Source organism: Oncorhynchus nerka, linkage group LG2 (assembly GCF_034236695.1).
Source record: "Oncorhynchus nerka isolate Pitt River linkage group LG2, Oner_Uvic_2.0, whole genome shotgun sequence".
Taxonomy (NCBI): domain Eukaryota; kingdom Metazoa; phylum Chordata; class Actinopteri; order Salmoniformes; family Salmonidae; genus Oncorhynchus; species Oncorhynchus nerka.
The window spans coordinates 16,652,725-16,676,002 of record NC_088397.1 but is presented as its reverse complement, the minus strand read 5'-3'; the positions used below and the strand labels follow the sequence as shown (position 1 = coordinate 16,676,002).

The window sequence follows — 23,278 nt, the reverse complement described above, 5'->3', positions numbered from 1 at the left end:
CAGTCACGTACTCCAACGCTGTGAGACCACATACCCTGACAGTCACGTACTCCAACGCTGTGAGACCACATACCCTGACAGTCACGTACTCCAACGCTGTGAGACCACATACCCTGACAGTCACGTACTCCAACGCTGTGAGACCACATACCCTGACAGTCACGTACTCCAATGCTGTGAGACCACATACCCTGACAGTCACGTACTCCAACGCTGTGAGACCACATACCCTGACAGTCACGTACTCCAATGCTGTGAGACCACATACCCTGACAGTCACGTACTCCAACGCTGTGAGACCACATACCCTGACCGTCACGTACTCCAACGCTGTGAGACCACATACCCTGACAGTCACGTACTCCAACGCTGTGAGACCACATACCCTGACCGTCACGTACTCCAGCGCTGCGCTCTGCTCCTCATCCTCCAACTCTTCTTCTCTCTATCTGTCCAGTGTCATCATCCTCCTTTCTCCTCTTCGCTATCAGTTGGAGTGTTTCTGCAGTAAAGCAGGTAGCCCTCAGCCTTTGTCCCGTCTAGGAACCCTTTAGGTCCAGCACTACCAAGGTACAATAGGATGGTACAAAATGGAACACTTTTTTTATGAAGCTTGAACCCAATCCCTCCATCTCTCTCTGTCTCTCTCTCTCTCTCTCTCTCTGTGTCCCTGTCTTGTAGCCTCACTGTGTCCTGCTGGCCTCTAAGGAGAACTCAGCTCCTGTCAAGCTGGGGGGGTTTGGAGTGGCCATACAACTAGGAGAATCAGGCCTGGTGGCAGGAGGTACTCTATATTCACTCTGGGACTGTGTATTTGTCATTCTCTCCTCTCGCTCTCTCTCTCTCTCTCTCTCTCGTATCTGTGTGTAAACCCACACTCGAACCCCCCATTCCTCCCCAGGTCGAGTAGGCACGCCCCACTTCATGGCCCCAGAGGTGGTGAAGAGAGAGCCGTATGGGAAGCCTGTCGACGTGTGGGGCTGTGGAGTCATCCTGTTCATCCTGCTGTCTGGCTGCCTGCCCTTCTACGGTACCAAGGAACGCCTGTTTGAGGCGATCATTAAGGGGAAATATAAGGTAGTAGTTGATTTTCCAAAACTGCCCTCTAACACACACACACACACACACACACACCCCAACCAACCAACCAACCAACCAACCAAGCGTCATTGCACGTGGTTAACAACCACAAGCTACGGCTTGGAAAGTTGCCTCAGCTGCATTTCCATCAAGGCCTTATTGAGGCCCATACAGAGCATTCAGAATGTACCATGTAGAACAGTCCTCATTCTGTCTTCTGGGCCTGGTGGGGGGTACATGGCAACCTTCCATCTATATCTATAGCTAGGTTAAAAAGCTCCAGGTATATACTGTGCCCAAGGTGATAAACGTATCTGGTATTCCCTCGGTTGCTGCAGCCCTACATCCATCTGAGAGCGTGTGTGTGTGTGTGTGTGACCCTCTAGATGAACCCACGCCAGTGGAGCCACATCTCAGAGAGTGCCAAGGACCTGGTGCGTCGGATGCTGATGCTGGACCCCGCAGAGAGGATCACTGTCTACGAAGCCCTCAACCACCCCTGGCTTAAGGTGGGAACAAACATGCAGACACACTGATACACACACACATTCACATGCATGCACACACACACTAAAAGCCCTGTCTGCAAGATGCTGAATATGCAGACACACACTTAACCCCAACTGTAACACATGATTATAACCAGATGTGAAACTAACACTGGGTTAGTTGTTGTTTCCTCATAACTTCCTCCCTGTCAGGAGACGGCGCCCTGCATCAGCTACTTTCACAACCCAGAGAATACAGTCCACTTTATTGAGTGTAACCTGTGTTGTAGTGTTTTGCCTTTATTAGTGTGGTATTCACCTGTCTGTGAGGGAAAAGTATTCACCTGTCTGTGAGGGACAGGTATTCACCTGTCTGTGAGGGACAGGTATTCACCTGTCTGTGAGGGACAGGTATTCACCTGTCTGTGAGGGAAAAGTATTCACCTGTCTGTGAGGGACAGGTATTCACCTGTCTGTGAGGGACAGGTATTCACCTGTCTGTGAGGGACAGGTATTCACCTGTCTGTGAGGGAAAAGTATTCACCTGTCTGTGAGGGACAGGTATTCACCTGTCTGTGAGGGACAGGTATTCACCTGTCTGTGTGTTCTCCCTCCAGGAGAGGGACAGGTATTCACTTGTCTGTGAGGGACAGGTATTCACCTGTCTGTGTTCTCCCTCCCTCCAGGAGAGGGACAGGTATTCACTTGTCTGTGAGGGACAGGTATTCACCTGTCTGTGTTCTCCCTCCAGGAGAGGGACAGGTATGCCTACAAGATCCACCTGCCAGAGACGGTGGAGCAGCTGAGGAAGTTTAATGCAAGGAGGAAGCTCAAGGTACACACACACACACACACACACACACACACACACACACACACACACCATTGATGCTCTTCAATCAATCAGTCAATACATTCCTGTTCCTTGTGTTGTGTCGTAGGGGGCAGTGTTGGCTGCTGTCTCCAGCCACAAGTTTAACTCCTTCTACGGAGACCCACCAGAGGAGATGCCTGACTTCTCTGAAGACCCCACCTCCTCAGGTAAGACCCGCCCCTCTCCTCCTGTTGCCGATCCCACGTCAACACCCAAGCCGAGCTGTGTCAGGGGAACGGATCTCATGGCAACAATCGCTTACGTGGTTTGTGTTGCTAGCCCATTGTCCCACGGGCAGTCCTGAAGCACACCCCTGACGATGTTGCACATTTTTGACTTCTCATAGTTTTCGACAACTATAGCCAACTTCTGCGGTATCAGAAAAGGATTCTCATCATGTAAGACCGATAATGATGATTTGACCTTTCTATCACTGTTGTAAGCTCCTCAACCTCAACCAAGCCTCAACGTTATCTCATTTCCTGGTAATCAGATGACAGATAGTCAGTAGCTAACCACACAGCCAATCCAGTGTTCAGATCAGAACAGCAGTGGAACATTCAGGCCCTGGTCTCTGTGCTAGCCTAGGCCTTTTATAAATCCCCCTGATTGCTGGGAAAAGGAAACAGAAGTGTCCAGGCTAGCGTTGCCCAATGCCCTCACTTCCCTGTCTCTGTCTCGGGGTGCACTGTCACTCCCTATGCATGTTATCAACGGGGGAACAAAGAGTCTATCTACTACCTGCCGCCCTCTCTGTCAAATAGCCTACTGCTCTGACTGCTATGCTTGTCAGATGTTCTCAGACCTAACAAAAGGGCTGTAATGTTGTGATACGGGCGTGTCCCACGCCATCTGTTTTGTAGGTCTCGTTAGAGGCCTTTTTTAATAGGCCCCGTCTAAAATGGTGAAATGTAACGGTGCCTATCCTTCCCGTGCATGTGGGAATAAGGCGTGTAGCTGTGTCTGCACAACAGATGGTGTGACGTGGCCACTTTTCAGGATGAAAACATCTGACAAACTTTGGTAGAAATTGGAGCGGTACAGAGTCCAAGTGAGTCATAGAAAAAGCATTGGAGACAATATAGGTGATAGTCTGGTCTTCCTCTTATGAGACCAGACAGCCTCATTGCATCACTCTGCGTTTTGTGACTTTCTGCCCTTGTTTAAAAAAAGAAAATGCTTAGGGATGGAATTCACTTTCCTGTGGGGTGTGGCTGTGTGTGTTGGGAGAGGAGGGGGCAGAACAGTGTATATGAGTAAATGACCTATTTTCCTCCAAATGGCATCTTTGAGACTTTAGCCAGATACCCACAGCTCCAGACTCTTCTAGAGTCAACACAGCCTCTGCTTTTTCCTTACTTCTCTCTCTCTCTCTCTCTCTCTCCTGTTTTGCTCTCTGTCTGTCTGCCTTGTCTGCTGAATCTTTCTTCTCTATTGTCTTCTCTGTGGTGGTGTTTCCATGCGGCGCTCTCTGTAGGACTGCTAGCCGCTGAAAGTAGGTATCCCCAGGTAGCTTCCTGGTGTGACATCATGACATCATCACCATCTATTAAACTACCCTCCCCCCTCCCTCGTAGCACCCTTGATGACTCGCGTCCCAATACTCTAAAACAGCTTCCTTACCTATTTGAAACTGTATCTGACTGGGTGTCAGTTGATGGGGGTGAATTGAACTCCAAGCTGAGACAGAAAGCCAATCAGAAGTATTGGGAAGTAGACTCTGTGTGCATTGTGATGTCACTCACCACCAACAGCTAATGAGGTGGACGCGCGCCTGCACGGCTTCCATTTGATCCAATCACATCCGTTGTCAGTGGCGTGTGCAATCTGGACCTGTCATGGCCTTGGAGGACAAACTGAGTGTTCAGTCTTCAAACCTCCTTTTTATGTGTGAAGTGTTTTTCTATGTTATACAAGCAGCATGGCAACTAACTTTAGTCTTCCATACAATCTCTAGATCCAGCCTTCACTAACCTTCACTAACCTGAACTAACCAATCACATGACCTGACCTCCATACCATTATCTTCATCCCATGTGATATGGTTTATTCCTTCCTTTCTGTCTAATATGTCATATTGATGATGGGACCTACCTGTTCTGTTCTATTCTGTCCTGCCGTCTCTCTGTTGCTTTTGCTGCATGTAGCAGGTACTCTAGCCTGACACCTTCTGTTTCTAGCTGTGTGTGCGGTGTCTGTGTGTGGTGTCTCTGTGTCTGTGTGCGGTGTCTCTGTGTGTGTATGTGCGGTGTGTGTGTGTGTGCGGTGGCTCTGTGTCCGTGTGCGGTGTCTGTGTGTGCTGTCTCTGTGTGTGTGAACGATGTCTCTGTGTGTGTGCGCGCGCTGTCTCTCTCTCTGTGTGTGTGCGTGCTGTCTCTGTGTGTGTGCGTGCTGTCTCTGTGTGTGTGTGTGCTTGCGCTGTCTCTGTGTGTTGTCTTTGTGTGTGTGTGTTGTGTCTTTGTGTGTGTGTGTTGTGTCTTTGTGTGTGTGTGTGTGTAGTGTCTTTGTGTGTTGTGTGTGTTTTCTGTGTGTGTGTGTGTGCTGTCTCTGTGTGTGCACGCTGTCTCTGTGTGTGTGTGCGTGCTGTCTCTGTGTGTGTGTGCGTGCTGTCTCTGTGTGTGTGTTTGTGCTCTGTCTCTCTGTGTGTGTGTGTATGCGCGCAGTCTGTGTGTGTGCACGCGTTGTCTGTGTGTGTGTGTGCTTGCGCTGTCTGTGTGTGTGTGCGCGTGCGCTGTCTCTGTGTGTTGTCTTTGTGTGTGTGTGTTGTGTCTTTGTGTGTTGTGTGTGTGTGCTGTCTCTGTGTGTGTGCACGCTGTCTCTGTGTGTGTGTGTGTGCACGCTGTCTCTGTGTGTGTGTGCGCGCGCTCTGTGTGTGCGCGCGCTCTTTGTGTGTGTGCGCGGTGTCTCTGTGTGTGTGCATGCAGTGTGTGTGTGTGTGTGCGCTCCTTGTGTGTGCACGCTGTCTGTGTGCGCTGTCTGTGTGTGTGTGTGAGCGCAGTCTGTGTGTGTGCATGCGTTGTCTCTGTGTGTGTGTGTGTGTGTGCGCTGTCTCTGTGTGTGTGTGTGCTTGCGCTGTCTGTGTGTGTGTGTGCGCGTGCACTGTTTCTGTGTGTTGTCTTTGTGTGTGTGTGTTGTGTCTTTGTGTGTGTGTTGTGTCTTTGTGTGTGTGTGCGGTGTCTCTGTGCGTGTGTTTGCGGTGTCTGTAAATGTGTTTGTCCTTGTGTGTGTGCTGTCTCTGTGTGTGTGCGCATGCTGTGTGTGCGCATGCTGTGTGTGTGTGTGCACGCTGTCTGTGTGTGTGCGCTGTCTCTCTGTGTGTGTGTGTGTGTGTGTGTGCGAGCAGTCTGTGTGTGCACGTGTTGTCTCTGTGTGTGTGTGTGTGTGTGCGTGCGCTGTCTCTGTGTGTGTGTGCTTGCACTGTTTGTGTGTGTGTGCGTGCGCTGTCTCTGTGTGTTGTCTTTGTGTGTGTGTGTTGTGTCTTTGTGTGTGTGTGTGTGTAGTGTCTGTGTGTTGTGTGTGTTTTCTGTGTGTGTGCACGCTGTCTCTGTGTGTGTGTGTGCGTGCACGCTGTCTCTCTGTGTGTGTGCGCGCTCTTTGTGTGTGTGCGCAGTGTCTCTGTGTGTGCGCGGTGTGTGTGTGTGTGCGGTGTCTCTGTGCGTGTGTTTGCGGTGTCTGTAAATGTGTTTGTCCTTGTGTGTGCGCTGCCTCTGTGTGTGTGTGTGTGCACGCTGTCTGTGTGTGTGCGCTGTCTCTGTGTGTGTGTGTGTGCTCTGTCTGTGTGTGTGTGTGTGTGCGAGCAGTCTGTGTGTGCACGCGTTGTCTCTGTGTGTGTGTGTGTGCTTGCGCTGTCTGTGTGTCTGTGTGCGCGTGCACTGTCTCTGTGTGTTGTCTTTGTGTGTTGTGTGTGTTTTCTGTGTGTGTGTGTGTGTGCTGTCTCTGTGTGTGTGCACGCTGCCTCTGTGTGTGTGTGTGCGCGCGCACTGTCTCTCTGTGTGTGTGCGCGCACTGTCTCTGTGCGCGCTCTTTGTGTGTGTGCGCAGTGTCTCTGTGTGTATGTGTGCGCGGTGTCTCTGTGTGTGTGCGTTGTGTGTGTGTGCGGTGTCTCTGTGCGTGTGTTTGCAGTGTCTGTAAATGTGTTTGTCCTTGTGTGTTTTTTGTGTGTGTTAAATCTAAATGTTTGTGTTTTTATGGTACTGTCTACTTACAATTGGTGTGTGTATATGTTATAACCTGTGTGTGTGTGTGTGTGTGTGTGTAGGGGCAGTATCCCAGGTGCTGGACAGCCTGGAGGAGATTCATGCTCTGACCGACTGCAGTGAGAAAGATCTGGACTTCTTACACAGCGTCTTCCAGGACCAACACCTACACACACTGCTGGACGTGAGTGGGCTACACACACGCAGGTTCATGTCAAGTCCACTAGGTGGCACTTTGACACAAGTAAAGAGACACACCACATTATTCATTGGGTAAATCCTTTGGGAATGAAAATGCATTTTATTTCTAAAGCAACATTTAATACAAAAAGTGTTATGTGAGGAGGGATATGTAAAAGATGAGTGAATAATAATGTCTGTCTCCCCCTGGTGTTGCAGCTCTATGACCAGATCAACACCAGGTCGTCTCCTCAGATCAGGAACCCTCCCAGTGATGGAGTACAGAGAGCCAAAGAGGTGAGTGGCCTGGTCACGACATCAAGGTGGGACACCTCTTTTCTTCTGGGACTAGCGCTTGTTAAATATTGCATCTTGTTGTTTTGGTTAGTGTTTGCGGCAGGGTAGCCTAGTGGTTAGAGCGTTGGACTAGGAACCGGGAGGTTGCAAGTTCAAACCCCCGAGCTGACAAGGTACAAATCTGTCGTCCTGCCCCGAACAGGCAGTTAACCCACTGTTCCTAGGCCGTCATTGTAAATAAGAATTTGTTCTTAACTGACTTGCCTAGTTAAACAAAGGTAAAATAAATAAAAAAGTGTTGATGCTCTTATATGATATTGTACTTCCTCTCCCTCCTCTTATCCTGTAGGTACTGGAGACAATCTCCTGTTACCCTGACAACATGGAGGCCAAGGAACTCCGGAGGATCCTCACACAGCCACACTTCATGGTGGGCCATCTCCATCGCACCCTCTCTCTCTGTGTGTGTGTGTGTGTGTGTGTGTGTGTGTGTGTGTGTGTGTGTGTGTGTGTGTGTGTGTGTGTGTGTGTGTGTGTAAACAAATGATCATGACTGGGTCAAGCGCCTTAGTTTGTCCACTATAGACCCCAGGGAGGGAGGGAGTAATCTGTTAGATTAGCAAGACTGAGGGGAGGGGCTGTCAGGTGTAGCAGCCAGGGTTATGGGTGGGGCTAGTGAGGCTGCAGACATCCTGCTCCGCCCATCCAGCCCTAGCTGTTACTGCCAACAAAAGAACAGAATAAAAAAAGCTCCCTCTGCTTTTCCTAATCTTTCTCTCTCTGTTCTCTCTTCATCTCTTCTCTGGTGTCAGGTAGAGAGAGTTTTGCATTTTTAAGCCAATTTCCTGCAATTCTACCAATTTTCCATGGAGCTGAGAACATTTAGGAGTTTTAAAGCGAATTCCCTGCAATTCTATGCATTTTGCCATGGCTGATGCTGTGTTCTATACTGCTAAATTAATTGTTTTGGGAATTTTCCATTCTAGCTTTTATTTTGGTGATCATTAGTTCTTGAAAGATTACAATGTAAAAATATATTGGTCCATTATCTTTTCTAAATACTTTATCTGTTTTAAGTCTAAAAGCTTTTACCATCACGAAAGTGTATTTGGACTTAGGCGACCCTAAAACATGCTCTGGTGGCCCCAAGGATTTCAATGGCAGAAAGATCTGTGCTTGTCTGTTATAGTTTAAGCTGAAATATGTCACTTTTGGGCGACCTGACCAAATTCACATAGAAATGTTAGTTATAGATCTGTCATTCTCATTGAAAGCAAGTCTAAAAAGCGTTACTTCTGTTCTATGTGCACTATTTCTATGCTTCCCGTTCTGAAGTTTTGTGTTTGCATCTTTTACTTTAGTTTTTTACACCAGCTTCAAACAGCCATTTTTGTTTATGGAAAATATATTTCAGTGGTTTTGATGGTACAATGATTCTCTACACTAAACTTCCTTGTTTTGTCACATAAACTGAAATTAGGCAAACTATTCGAACTTTAGCAACCAGGAAATTATTTGTGCATAGTGCACCTTTTTTAAAGCTGAGTTGTGTTTGGTTCTCCATCCTCTTACCTCAGCTTAGTCTCTGACCCACAGGTATTTCTGTACTGACATCTCAACGCTAGAGCCCTCTGCTTTTCGCTCAGCCTACAGACTGACACAGTGGCCTGGATATAAAGAAGGGGGGGTCCCCCTTCCCTGGTGACCAAGATAAAAATAAAAAAGAACGTATATCCCATCTGGATACAAGTCTTTTTGTGTAGACCCATAGTAGTTTACCCAGTCCTTTAGTCACTCATGTTTCATTTAGGAAGACCAAGCAAATACGTCTTAAGTAGAAACCAGCTAACACTGTTACACACTTACAATAAGCCACGTGTGACCAATAATACAGGGTGAATTTAGTTAGTGCCTTGTGCGCCCCCTGTTGTTTAAAAGGCCATATTACACACTCATTGTCTGCTGTAGATGTCTGTATGAGGGTGTGTCTTATTGTGTGTGTGTGTGTAGGCCTTGCTCCAGACCCATGACGTGGTGGCCCATGAGGTGTACAGTGACGAGGCTCTGAGGGTGACCCCCCCGCCCACCTCACCCTACCTGAACGGAGACTCTCCTGAGAGCACCAACGGGGACATGGACCTGGAGAACGTGACTCGAGTACGCCTGGTTCAGTTCCAGAAGAACACTGACGAACCTATGGTACGACACACACACAAACACTGACCACACACATTTACTGAGTCTTCCTATTTGACCTTTCACCCTTGACCTCTTCAGGGCATCACTCTGAAGATGAACGATCTGAACCACTGCATCGTGGCCCGTATCATGCACGGAGGAATGATCCACAGACAAGGTACAGTACACTTTTGGAATATGCCGTACACCTGACCAAAAACAAACCCACATTCACCCTCTGTCTCACCCTCTGTCTCACCCTCTGTCTTTTTTAGGTACGCTGCATGTCGGCGATGAGATCAGAGAGATCAACGGGATCAGCGTTGCCAATCAGACCGTAGAACAGCTCCAGAAGATGCTGGTGTGTTGTCCAATCAGATTCTCTCATTCTCACCATTGTCCAATCAGCTAGTTTTGTCTTTACACAGTACTACGGTACGTGTGTATCAGTGGAAGGCTCTTATTGGTTGTGATCATTTGACGATAATGTTGTGTCCCCACAGAGGGAAATGCGAGGGAGTGTTACCTTTAAGATCGTACCCAGCTACCGGTCACAGTCCATGTCTTGCGAGGTATGGACCGATTCTCTTGTGTCTCTAGAAAATCAGGTAAATGAGGTAAAGAAGCGTTCTATTCTTCAGTTATAAGTCATTTTCTGTTGATATTTTTCACATGTTTTTTTGTTCATGTGTGTCTGCAGAAAGAGTCCCCCGACCTATCCAGACAGTCGCCAGCGAACGGCCATGCTAGTGTCACTAGCTCCATCCTGGTGAGGAGCTGTGGCTCAATATCGCTTCTGTCAGATGAATCTATTGTGCTGTATTAGATGTGTGTTAACTCTATGTGTGCTTGTAGGATCTGCCCTCTACCATCCAGCCTAAAGGACGACAGGTGAGAGCTATAGACTTCCCTGACTCCTCCACTCCCTCTCTTCTCTGATGTCTGACTCCTCCTCTCACATGGCTTTGTCTAGACCAGGGACACCATTTGCTTGTTTTTGTGTGTGTGGACTCGCGTGTGTGTGTACATGTCTGTGAGTGTGTGTGTGTGTACATGTCTGTGAGTGTGTGTGTGTGTACATGTCTGTGAGTGTGTGTGTGTGTACATGTCTGTGAGTGTGTGTGTGTGTACATGTCTGTGAGTGTGTGTGTGTACATGTCTGTGTGTGTGTGTGTGTACATGTCTGTGTGTGTGTGTACGTCTGTGTGTGTGTGTGGACTCGCGTGTGTGTGTACATGTCTGTGTGTGTGTGTACGTCTGTGTGTGTGTGGACTCGCGTGTGTGTGTATGTACACGTCTGTGTGTGTGTACGTCTGTGTGTGTGTGTGTGTGTGTACATGTCTGTGTGTGTGTACGTCTGTGTGTGTGTGCGTGTGTGTGTGTGTACGTCTGTGTGTGTGTATGTCTCTGCGTGTGTATAAATCTGTGTATGTGTCAAACATAATTTGGATCCATGTCATCTTAAATAACCCCTGCATGTATTAAAGGGATACTTTGTGATTTTGGCAATGAGGCCTTTAACTACTTCCCCAGAATCAGTGGAACTTGTGGATACCATTTATATGTATGCATGCAGTTGGAAGGAAGTTGCTAACTAGGGCTAGCGCAGTTGCTAACAAGTGTTAGCGCATTGACTGTAGACTTCGTCATTGCGCTAATGCTAGTTAGCATTGGCGCACAAAAATACCTCCAACTTTCTTCATATGATATCCATGACTGTGGAGAAGTAGATAAAGGGCCTCATTGCAAATTCTCCCTGTCGTAGCCTGTCTCCCTGTGTCGTAGCCCGTCCTCCTCACTCTCTCACCTCCTTTGTCGATGTCCCGTATGTTTTCTACTGCATGATGTGTGTGTGATGCTCTCAACCCCTTAGATCTCCAGACCTGTCATCAAGGACAAAATGTCCATCAAGGTAAGATCTCTCAGTGGATCCAAGTAGCAGTAGATCCCATGCAGTATGTCCCTCATTGTAGCTCTTGCAGATCCAACATTAGCTGGCGTCCATAATCTCCCTCCCCCTCCATTAAAATGGTTGGTCGTTTGCGCGTAAGATGTAGCCAGTCAGGGGCAACCAGAACGATTCAAATGGTAAAGCTTTCTTTGATGTTGCCTTATTTGCTTTCTCTTTTTCGCCCGACTCTTCTTCTTTCCTCCGCCTCTTTGCTTCTTGTTTACTGTGTCGATTGTGGCCATTTCGACCAATCAGTGTCCCGTACAGCTCTCGTCAGGAGCTTGACCAATCAAAATCAACTCTTTCCTCCATACCTCCAGCTTGATCAATCAGTCCCCCTATTCCCCCCCAGATCAGCGGTCCTGACCAATCACATTCCTCGGTTTCCTCCCTCAGATCTACGTGCGTGCCCAGTTTGAGTACGACCCCGCCAAGGATGACCTCATTCCCTGTAAGGAGGCCGGGATCCGCTTCCGGGTGGGTGACATCATCCAGATCATCAGTAAGGACGACCACAACTGGTGGCAGGGCAAGCTGGAGAACACTAAGAACGGAACCGCAGGGCTCATACCGTCACCAGAACTACAAGAGTGGTGAGGACAGAACCCATGGAACCCATACTGTAAAACCCAGCAGGGTTGGTACTTTCGTTCCAATTCCATTTCCAATTCAAGAAGTGGATTGAAATTACAATGCAAGACGAACTTTTCCCAAATGTTAAGCAGAAATTTGACTTAGTCTTTGGTCTTGGGGGCCGTTACCACAGAATTAAAATAACTAGGAATAATCAGTGAAGTATCTTTTATTGCCTTACATTTTACCCCCATACCCAGGCGTGTGGCGTGTATAGCCATGGAGAAGACTAAGCAGGAGCAGCAGGCCAGCTGTACCTGGTTTGGCAAGAAGAAGAAACAGTACAAAGACAAGTACCTGGCCAAGCACAACGCAGGTACACACACACACACACACACACATAGCATGCTTTAATAATACAATCAGAAACCAATTCTTTATTGTGTGTGTGTGTGTAAAAGTGTTTGGCTTGACATGTTGGCTATAAGATATTCCAAGTGTTCCAGATGTTTTCGTTGTATTTTATACTGTATGATGCATTCAGATGTTATATCCCAGATATTCTCTTGCAGCTTTATTCACTGGCCAAAATATTGTCTCAGTTCTGAATGTAGTATTTGTTTTATTGTATAATAAAGACATTCCCGGTCTGTAGAGCTAAATGCTTAGCTTACTACTGTACTGTCTGTGGAATGGTTTCCAACTGAATCTGACTAATGCCCCTTTCCTCCCTCAAAGAGCTCCTCTCTAAACGTTGTCTCAATGTTGACTGAATGTTACATGTCTAACGCTCCTGCCATTAACAACCTGGCCTCCGAGTCCAAGCTATGTACTGTAATGTTTTTAATTTACCTTTTCTTCTATTAACCCTCCCCTCCCTCCTTCCCTCTGTTCTGTCCATCTTTCATGCGTCTCTTACCCAATGGCTTGGCTGCATGTAAGTAACTCTGAATGATGCCCAACGATGCCCTCCTCCGTTTCTCTCCCTCTATCCTCTACTTCATTCACGCTATTTTCCTTGTTTGACGTCAGTCCACAGTTTGAACTTCTGTCTCGCTGTTTAATTTGTTCTTCCTCGTTTTATGTGTCCTGGTTTGTCCGTCTCTCACAGACCTGAAGTATTGAACTTGTGATGTAAAATAATTCCAATCACACGTAGGCCCTTTAGATGGCAAAAGCAAACCGCAATCTTTTTCACACTTTTATCAGTAAACTTATTTCAGCGATCCATTCTTTATTTAAGCCATTCATTTCATTCACCTTCCTGTGCTGTGCACTACAGACGACCCCCTTCCATTGTGTCTGTGTTCCATCATTCCTATGGCTCTCAGTGAACATCTCTAATGCCTTTCACCTTCTCTGTTTCAGTGTTTGACCAACTAGACCTGGTCACGTATGAAGAGGTGGTCAAACTGCCTGCATTCAAGAGGAAAACGCTTGTTTTGTTGGGTACGTTAGACAGATGGTTCTTAGGTAGTGTTAACTAAAGGGGAACAGTTGACAACACATTATTTAACGTCTCTGTCTCATTGTCTTATGTGTGTCTCTCTTCCCAGGGGCCCATGGAGTTGGCAGGAGGCACATCAAGAACACGCTCATCACGAAGCACCCAGACCGATTTGCCTACCCCATTCCTCGTAAGAGACCTACCACCACTACTACCACCACTACCGCTACTACTACCGCCACTACTACCACCACTACCACCGCTGCTACCACTACCACAACTACTACCACTACTACCGTTAACGCCACTACCACCGCTACCGGCACTAACAGCGCTACCACCGCTGCTACCACTACTACCATCATTACCACCACCACTGCCGCTACTACCACTACTACTGCCGCTACTACTACCACCGCTACTACCACTACTACCGTTAACGCCACTACCACCGCTGCTACCACTACTACCGCTACCACCGCTACTACTACCACCACTACTACCACTACTACCGCTACCACCACCTCTGCCGCTACTACTACCACCGCTACTACCACTACTACCGCTAACGCCACTACCACCGCTACCACTGCTGCTACCACTACTACCACTACCACCACCACTACTGCCGCTACTACTACCACCACTACTACCACTACCACCACTACTACCACTACCACCACTACTACCACCACTGCTACAACCACTACTACCACTACCACCACCACTACTACCACTACCACTGCTGCTACCACTACTACCGCTACCACCACCACTACTGCCGCTACTACTACCACCACTACTACCGCTATTACCACTACTACCATCATTACCACCACTACTGCCGCTACTACTACCACCACTACTACCACAACTTTCATCGCTACTACCACCACCACCACCGCTATTACCACAACTTCCACCGCTACTACCACCACTACCACTACCACTGCTACAACCACTACCACCAACACTACCACTACCACCGCTACCACCACTACTACCATCATTACCACCACTACTGCCGCTACTACTACCACCACTACTACCACTACTACCGCTACCACCACCACTGCCGCTACTACCACTACCACCGCTATTACCACTACTACCATCATTACCACCACTACTGACGCTACTACTACCACCGCTACTAACAGAACTTTCATCGCTACTACCACCACCACCGCTATTACCACAACTTCCACCGCTACTACCACCACTACCACCACTACTACCACTACCACTGCTACAACCACTACCACCAACACTACCACTACCACCGCTGCTACTACCACCACTACCACCACTACTACCACCACTACCACCACTACTACCACTACCACCACTACTACCACTACCACCACTACTACCACTACCACCGCTACTACCACCACTACCACCGCTACCACCACTACCACCACTACTACCACCACTACCACCACTACCACCACTACTACCACTACCACCACTACTACCACTACCACCGCTACTACCACTACTACCACCACTACTACCACTACCACCACTACTACCACTACCACCGCTACTACCACCACTACCACCACTACTACCACTACCACCGCTACTACCACTACCACCGCTACTACCACTGCTACAACCACTACCACTGCTACAACCACTACCACCACTACTACCACTACCACCACTACTACCACTACCACCACTACTACCACTACCACCGCTACTACTACTACCACCACTACTACCACTACTACTACGACTACCACCACTACTGCCGCTACTACCGCAACCACCACTACTGCCGCTACTACTACTACCACCACTACCACTACTACCACTACCACCACTACTACCACTACCACCACCACTACTACCACTACCACCGCTACCTCCGCTGCTACCACTACCACTACTGCCGCTACTACTACCACCACTACTACCACTACTACCGCTACCACCACCACTGCCGCTACTACCACTACTACCATCATTACCACCACTACTGCCGCTACTACTACCACCACTACTATCACTACTACCGCTACCACCACCACTGCCGCTACTACCACTACCACCGCTACTACCACTACTACCATCATTACCACCGCTACTACCACTACTACCATCATTACCACCACTACTGCCGCTACTACTACCACCACTACTACCACTACTACCGCTACCACCACCACTGCCGCTACTACCACTACCACCGCTATTACCACTACTACCATCATTACCACCACTACTGCCGCTACTACTACCACCACTACTACCACAACTTTCATCGCTACTACCACCACCACCACCGCTATTACCACAACTACCACCGCTACTACCACCACTACCACTGCTACAACCACTACCACCAACACTACCACTACCACCGCTGCTACTACCACTACCACCGCTACTACCACCACTACCACCGCTACTACCACCACTACCACCGCTACTACCACCACTACTACCACAACCACCGCTACTACTACTACCACCGCTACTACCACTACTACTACGACTACCACCACTACTGCCGCTACTACCGCAACCACCACTACTGCCGCTACTACTACTACCACCACTACTACTACTACCACTACTACTACCACCGCTACCACCACTACTACCACTACCACCGCTACTACCGCAACCACCACTACTGCCGCTACTACCACTACCACCACTACTACCACCACTACTACTACTACCACTACCACTACTACTACCACTACTACTACCACCATTACTACCACTACTACCGCTACTACCACCACCACTACTACCACCGCTATTACCGCTACCGCTACTACCACCGCTACTGCTATTACCACTACTACCACCACTACTACCGCTACTACTACTACCACCACTACTGCTATTACCACTACTACCACCACTACTACCGCTACTACTACTACCACCACTACTACCGCTACTACTACTACCACCGCTACTGCTATTACCACTACTACCGCTACTACTACTACCACCACTACTGCCGCTACCACCACTACTACCACTACTACTGCCGCTACTACCACTATCACTACTACTGCCGCTACTACCACTATCACCACTACCACCGCTACGGCCACTACTACCACTACCACCGCTGCTACCACTACTACCACTACCACCACCACTACTACTGCTACTACCACCAACACTACAGCCGCTACTACTACTACCACCACTACTGCCACTACCACCGCTACCACCACTACTACCAATACTACTGCTGCTACTACCACTATCATCACTACCACCACTATCATCACTACCACCACTACTACCACCGCTACTACCACTACTACCACCACTACTGTCGCTACTACTACCACCGCTACTACCACCAATACTACCACTACTACTACTATCACTACTACTACCACCAATACTACCACTACTACTACTATCACTACTACTACCACCGCTACTACCACTACTACCACTGCTACTACTGGTACTACCACCACCACTATTACCACCGCTACCGCCACTACTACCACCGCTACTGCTACCACCACCACTACTACCACTACGACCACCACCACTACTACCGCTACTACCACCACCACTACTACCACTACTACCACCACTACTACCACTAATACCACTACTACCGCTACCACTAATACCACTACCACCACTACTACCGCTACCACAACTACCGCCACCACAACTAATACCACTGTTACCACTACCACCGTTACTACTACCGCTACTACCACCACTAATACCACTAGTACCGCTACCACCACAACCGCCACTAATACCACTACTACCGCTACCACCACTACTACCACTACTACCGCTACTACCCCCACCACTACTACAGCTACTACTACCGCTACCACCACAACCACTACTACCACTACTACCGCTACTACCACCACCACTACTACCATTACCAACACTACATGGACATCTATGCACTAAGAGAAGACTTGAGTGTAGGAACCTCCATTCAGGTTCTATCACTTACCCCTCCCTAATTCTCTCCCCCTTTCCCTCTCTCACTCCCCCTTTCCCTCTCTCGCTCCCCCTTTCCCTCTCTCGCTCCCCCTTTCCCTCTCTCCCTGCCTTTCCCTCTCTCGCTCCCCCTTTCCCTCTCTCGCTCCCCCCTTTCCCTCTCTCGCTCTCCCCTTTCCCTCTTCCTGCCTTTCCCTCTCCCTGCCTTTCCCTCTCTCCCTGCCTTTCCCTCTCTCCCTGCCTTTCCCTCTCTCCCTGCCTTTCCCTCTCTCGCTCCCCCCTTTCCCTCTCTCGCTCCCCCCTTTCCCTCTCTCCCTGCCTTTCCCTCTCTCCCTCTCTCTCCCTCCCATTCCCCCTCTCTCCCTCCCCACAGACACAACCAGACCTCCAAAGAAGGACGAGGAGAATGGGAAGAACTACTACTTTGTGACACATGACCAGATGATGCAGGACATCAGTAACAATGACTACCTGGAGTACGGTAGTCACGAGGACGCCATGTACGGCACGCGGCTAGAGACCATCCGCCAGATCCACCAGCAGGGTATGATCTCCATACTGGACGTGGAACCACAGGTAGGTGTCTGTGTGAGGTGGGGTTGTCTGTGTGTGAGGTGGGGTTGTCTGTGTGTGAGGTGGGGTTGTCTGTGTGTGTGTGAGGTGGGGTTGGGTGGGGTTGTCTGTGTGTGAGGTGGGGATGGTTGGGCGGGGTTGTCTGTGTGTGAGGTGGGGATGGGTGGGCGGGGTTGTCTGTGTGTGAGGTGGAGGTGGGTGGGGTTATCTGTGTGTGGGGTTGTCTGTGTGTGAGGTGGGGATGGGTGGGCGGGGTTGTCTGTGTGTGAGGTGGGGATGGGTGGGCGGGGTTGTCTGTGTGTGAGGTGGAGGTAGGTGGGGTTATCTGTGTGTGGGGTTGTCTGTGTGTGAGGTGGGGATGGGTGGGGTTATCTGTGTGTGGGGTTGTCTGTGTGTGAGGTGGGGATGGGTGGGGTTGTCTGTGTGTGGGGTGGGGTTGTTTGTCTGTGAGGTGGGGATGGGTGGGGTTGTCTCTGTGTGGGGTGGGGTTGTTTGTCTGTGAGGTGGGGATGGGTGGGGTTGTTTGTCTGTGAGGTGAGGATGGGTGGGGTTGTTTGTCTGTGAGGTGGGGGTGGGTGGGGTTGTTTGTCTATGAGGTGGGGGTGGGTGGGGTTGTTTGTCTGTGAGGTGGGGGTGTGTGTGTGTGTCCAGTATTTATTAAGCAGTATATATTCCACCGGCAGAAAATCAGTGATGGCTGACCTTAACTCAAACATGAACTCTAACCTAACCCTCTCTCTTTAACCTAACCTTCATCTCTTCAGTTTATGTTCTGCCAGTTGAATATACACTTCCTGTTTATTAATACTGTGGAGTTTTTAAATGTAGCTCACTAGTCAGTTTTCTGTCAGTCATCTCTTGTTTCTCTTCAGGCACTCAAGGTGTTGAGGACGGCTGAGTTTGCCCCTTACGTTGTGTTCATCGCAGCTCCCACCATCACCCCTGGAATGAACGAGGTTAGGGCCAAAACACACTGCTACTGTGTCCGTCATGTTTTGGGTTGTGTCTCTGTCATTTTGCTGTGGTGAAAGTCCATCCCACTGCCTGTGTCCTGTCTGCATTCCTGTTCATTTTTCTTTGGCATGCCTTTCTCCTTGCACCCAAGCTTCCCAAGTGGTGCAGGAAACTGCCTGTAAGTACTGGATATGTACAAGTAGATTAGCTCATATACACTCCTTTTATAGGTGTGTGTATTGTGTTTGTGTGTAAATGGTTTGTTTTTGAGTATACTAAGATCCTTCCAGAGTCCCATTTCATCTTTCTTTCCATTGTGTGACTCGACCCTTCCCACAATGCCTGGAAGGAGGGTCTTTTCTTCCCCTGTTATTCTGACTCTTTCTTCCCTCCTCCCTTTAGGATGACTCCCTCCAGCGGCTGCAGAAGGAGTCCGAGGGCCTCCAGAAGACCTACGCCCATTACTTCGACCAGACCGTCATCAACAATGAGATCGACGACACCATCCGTCTGCTGGAGGAGGCTGTGAACCTGGTGTGTACCACCGCTCAGTGGGTTCCTGTGTCCTGGGTTTATTAACCCCTGAACCCAGACCAACACCAAACTCTGACTGTCGTCCCCCATTCCCCAACAAACCCCGGTTTTCTTTTACAATGCATCTCTGTGGAACATCTCTGTGGAAACCGTGTGGATGAAGGAAAAAATGAATGAAAAAGGACCTCTGAAACCTCAGTCAGTCCTCCTGAAGAAAAACAGTGACTTCTGTCGTCTTCCTCTCCACTCCTTACCGACTGCCTCAAAGGCACATGTTATGTGTGTATACATATACATATATATATATATATATATATATATATATATTATAGAAAATAATGAATATGGTCCTGTTCTTAGAGTTGAAGGTGGGGATGGAGGGGGGGCATTTTCTACCTTATTTCTTTTTGTATCGTTACAGCGATAGCTGTCTGAGGCGAGATAGTGAGAAGGACAGATGTGACACACGGTGATGGGTGTTTGTTGCTGTTTACCTTGTATAAGGCATTTCCTATGGTCGTCAGTCGGAAGCTTGCCGTGTGACCCCCTGACCCCTTACTCCTATTGGCCGCCTCATACTCTTCGTGCTCCGCCCCTCAGAGACAGCGGAGGTCTCGCACAGTCGCCGCCGCCACAGTGACACCACGTCCTATTGGGCGGATAGAAAAGCACAGTGAACACCCCTCCTATCCCTTTTATTTATTTCATAGGTCCCTGTATCTGTCAATCAAATCGTTGAATGAGCACCCCCCCCCCCCCCCCTGAACTCTCTTCATTCCCTACACACCCTGTTTGTTTACATCTCAGTTTGCACAATGGAGAGAACAGGTGCTCTCTCCCCTCTGTTTCTTTCTCTCTCTCTTTCTCTCTGTAAAGCGATGATTCTCCTCGGTCAGAGCGTGTGCTTGGTCATCGCCAAAGCACGGGTGTCCAAGCCAGAGGGCATCCCTCTTATCTGGACGGACGGACAGGAGGAGGGAAGAAAACAACATAATCCAACACGGTCACCCTGCATGCGGCTGGGGCAGAAGACTCTGACTCCTATGCACACCCCCCAGTCCTGCAGGCCCATAAGAGTGAGCCGTGTATGGGGCAGAAGACTCTGACTCCTATGCACACCCCCCAGTCCTGCAGGCCCATAAGACTGAGCCGTGTATGGGGCAGAAGACTCTGACTCCTATGCACACCCCCCAGTCCTGCAGGCCCATAAGAGTGAGCCGTGTATGGGGCAGAAGACTCTGACTCCTATGCACACCCCCCAGTCCTGCAGGCCCATAAGACTGAGCCGTGTATGGGGCAGAAGACTCTGACTCCTATGCACACCCCCCAGTCCTGCAGGCCCATAAGACTGAGCCGTGTATGGGGCAGAAGACTCTGACTCCTATGCACACCCCCAGTCCTGCAGGCCCATAAGAGTGAGCCGTGTATGGGGCAGAAGACTCTGACTCCTATGCACACCCCCAGTCCTGCAGGCCCATAAGAGTGAGCCGTGTATGGGGCAGAAGACTCTGACTCCTATGCACACCCCCCAGTCCTGCAGGCCCATAAGAGTGAGCCGTGTATGTAAATTGTCCCTATTTGATATGTTGTGGGAATGGGAGGGGATACGGAGTGGGACGTCCACTCCTATAGGTCTGCCATTTCAGAACTGTGTCGTCTTAAAAGAGTATTACTGTTTTAAGTTCAATGGAAGGAGATGCATTTTTATGGTGTGTAAATGTTTCAGTGGTTCGTAAGTCATAAGAGTGATACCAAGAGCCAGTGTGTGTATAATAATAATAATACTAAAAGAGCTCATTGTGACAAACTCTTTATAACACTTTACTTGCGGTGACATGACATAGCGCCTTATGAGCACTGTTGTAAAAAGGGCGTAGTGCCTGTCTTGAACTGTTGTAGCATAAAAAAAGAAAGTGCTTTGTCATGCTTCTGACAGTGTGTTATGTCTCTCTGCCTGGAGTAAAGTGTTACCATTTAAAGTCCTGTGTAAAGTTCCCTCTGCAAATGACAAGCAGCTCTTCGGTATGAAATGTTATTTTTCTTTTCTGTTTTGTAAAAAATATATTTCATTTTAAGTGTTGACAAAGTAAACTGCCTTTGGGTTCTGTTTAATATAAGTTCCTACAGTCTCTAGTGTACACCTCGTGTGTGTGTGTGTGTGTGTGTGTGGACAGGTTTGGCCCTATGTGTGGACTGTGGCTATAGGTGTGGATGGGTGGTTGTGTGTGTGATGCAATGCAGTAGTTTGCTTATACTGAACATTATGGTCATGCAAGTGCTTCCATTGACCACAAGATGTCAGACATTGTCCACTAGAATGCAGTCTATCTGTACTGTCAGACATTGTCCACTAGAATGCAGTCTATCTGTACTGTCAGACATTGTCCACTAGAATGCAGTCTATCTGTACTGTCAGACATTGTCCACTAGATGGCAGTCTATCTGTACTGTCAGACATTGTCCACTAGAATGCAGTCTATCTGTACTCAGACATTGTCCACTAGATGGCAGTCTATCTGTACTGTCAGACATTGTCCACTAGATGGCAGTCTATCTGTACTGTCAGACATTGTCCACTAGATGGCAGTCTATCTGTACTGTCAGACATTGTCCACTAGAATGCAGTCTATCTGTACTGTCAGACATTGTCCACTAGATGGCAGTCTATCTGTACTGTCAGACATTGTCCACTAGAATGCAGTCTATCTGTACTGTCAGACATTGTCCACTAGAATGCAGTCTATCTGTACTGTCAGACATTGTCCACTAGATGGCAGTCTATCTGTACTGTCAGACATTGTCCACTAGAATGCAGTCTATCTGTACTCAGACATTGTCCACTAGATGGCAGTCTATCTGTACTGTCAGACATTGTCCACTAGATGGCAGTCTATCTGTACTGTCAGACATTGTCCACTAGATGGCAGTCTATCTGTACTGTCAGACATTGCCCACTAGAATGCAGTCTATCTGTACTGTCAGACATTGTCCACTAGATGGCAGTCTATCTGTACTGTCAGACATTGTCCACTAGAATGCAGTCTATCTGTACTGTCAGACATTGTCCACTAGATGGCAGTCTATCTGTACTGTCAGACATTGTCCACTAGATGGCAGTCTATCTGTACTGTCAGATTGTTTATTTATTTTTTAACCTTTATTTAACTAGGCAGGTCAGTTAAGAACAAATTCTTATTTACAATGACAGCATACCTCGGCCAAACCCTCCCCTAACCCTGACGACGCTGGGCCAATTGTGCGCCGCCCTATGGGACTCCCAATCACAGCCGGGTTGTAATACAGCCCGGGATCAAACCTGGGTCTGTAGTGACACCTCTAGCACTGCGATGTAATGCCTTAGACCGCTGCGCCACTCAAGGAACCCCCCACAAAAAATAATTGTGAGCCAAGACCTAAACATATGTCACCCAATTTCCATTTGTCTTCTGATCCTATCAAATAATGAGCTGTGATCGAACCCTTTAAATACTTTAAATAGCTTGCGGACTTAAGATGGCTTTCTCTAGTCCAAGTTCAAATGTAATGCTTTGTCCATGGTTCTGAAATACTAGGGACGTCCATGGCCCTGTCCAGATAACCCCCTAGGCCTAGCTGCTGGAAAATGGTGTAGTTCAGAGATGTAATGGGTACAGTTCTGGCCCTAAATAATGACATGGATCATGATGGTGAAAGCACATTCGCTCTTTTTATTGCGGTTAGATTTTTTGTTGGGTATACAATCAGACTATCTGTGTCCATGGATATAGTAGTCTCGTTTAAATATGCCGTCGGGCAGTAGTCTCGTTTAAATATGCCGTCAGGTAGTAGTCTCGTTTAAATATGCCGTCGGGTAGTAGTCTCGTTTAAATATGCCGTCGGGCAGTAGTCTCGTTTAAATATGCCGTCGGGTAGTAGTCTCGTTTAAATATGCCGTCGGGCAGTAGTCTCGTTTAAATATGCCGTCGGGCAGTAGTCTCGTTTTAATATTTTAAT

General features: G+C 48.5%; 1 protein-coding gene across 10 annotated transcripts in view; it reads left to right on the top strand.

The window, feature by feature from the left end:
* LOC115129891 (peripheral plasma membrane protein CASK-like) overlaps positions 1–21,414 on the top strand; it is a 31,337-nt gene extending 9,923 nt beyond the window's left edge. Inside the window, exons 5-27 of one of the 10 annotated variants that reach the window (XM_065023770.1) lie at positions 682–784; positions 902–1,080; positions 1,467–1,589; positions 2,320–2,403; positions 2,510–2,609; positions 3,920–3,937; positions 6,701–6,822; positions 7,038–7,115; positions 7,465–7,545; positions 9,126–9,314; positions 9,393–9,471; positions 9,569–9,654; positions 9,797–9,865; positions 9,994–10,062; positions 10,149–10,184; positions 11,167–11,205; positions 11,641–11,837; positions 12,078–12,193; positions 13,186–13,266; positions 13,374–13,454; positions 17,598–17,800; positions 18,670–18,753; positions 19,154–21,414. In XM_065023770.1, coding sequence (XP_064879842.1) covers positions 682–784; positions 902–1,080; positions 1,467–1,589; positions 2,320–2,403; positions 2,510–2,609; positions 3,920–3,937; positions 6,701–6,822; positions 7,038–7,115; positions 7,465–7,545; positions 9,126–9,314; positions 9,393–9,471; positions 9,569–9,654; positions 9,797–9,865; positions 9,994–10,062; positions 10,149–10,184; positions 11,167–11,205; positions 11,641–11,837; positions 12,078–12,193; positions 13,186–13,266; positions 13,374–13,454; positions 17,598–17,800; positions 18,670–18,753; positions 19,154–19,330 — 2,394 coding nt within the window. In that variant the 3' untranslated portion in view covers positions 19,331–21,414. Of the gene's footprint in view, positions 1–681; positions 785–901; positions 1,081–1,466; positions 1,590–2,319; positions 2,404–2,509; positions 2,610–3,919; positions 3,938–6,700; positions 6,823–7,037; positions 7,116–7,464; positions 7,546–9,125; positions 9,315–9,392; positions 9,472–9,568; positions 9,655–9,796; positions 9,902–9,993; positions 10,063–10,148; positions 10,185–11,166; positions 11,206–11,640; positions 11,838–12,077; positions 12,194–13,185; positions 13,267–13,373; positions 13,455–17,597; positions 17,801–18,648; positions 18,754–19,153 lie in introns of all 10 variants that reach the window. The other 9 variants (XM_065023762.1, XM_065023760.1, XM_065023754.1 and 6 more) reach the window with 9 other exon arrangements.
* The last annotated feature ends 1,864 nt before the right edge of the window (positions 21,415–23,278 follow it).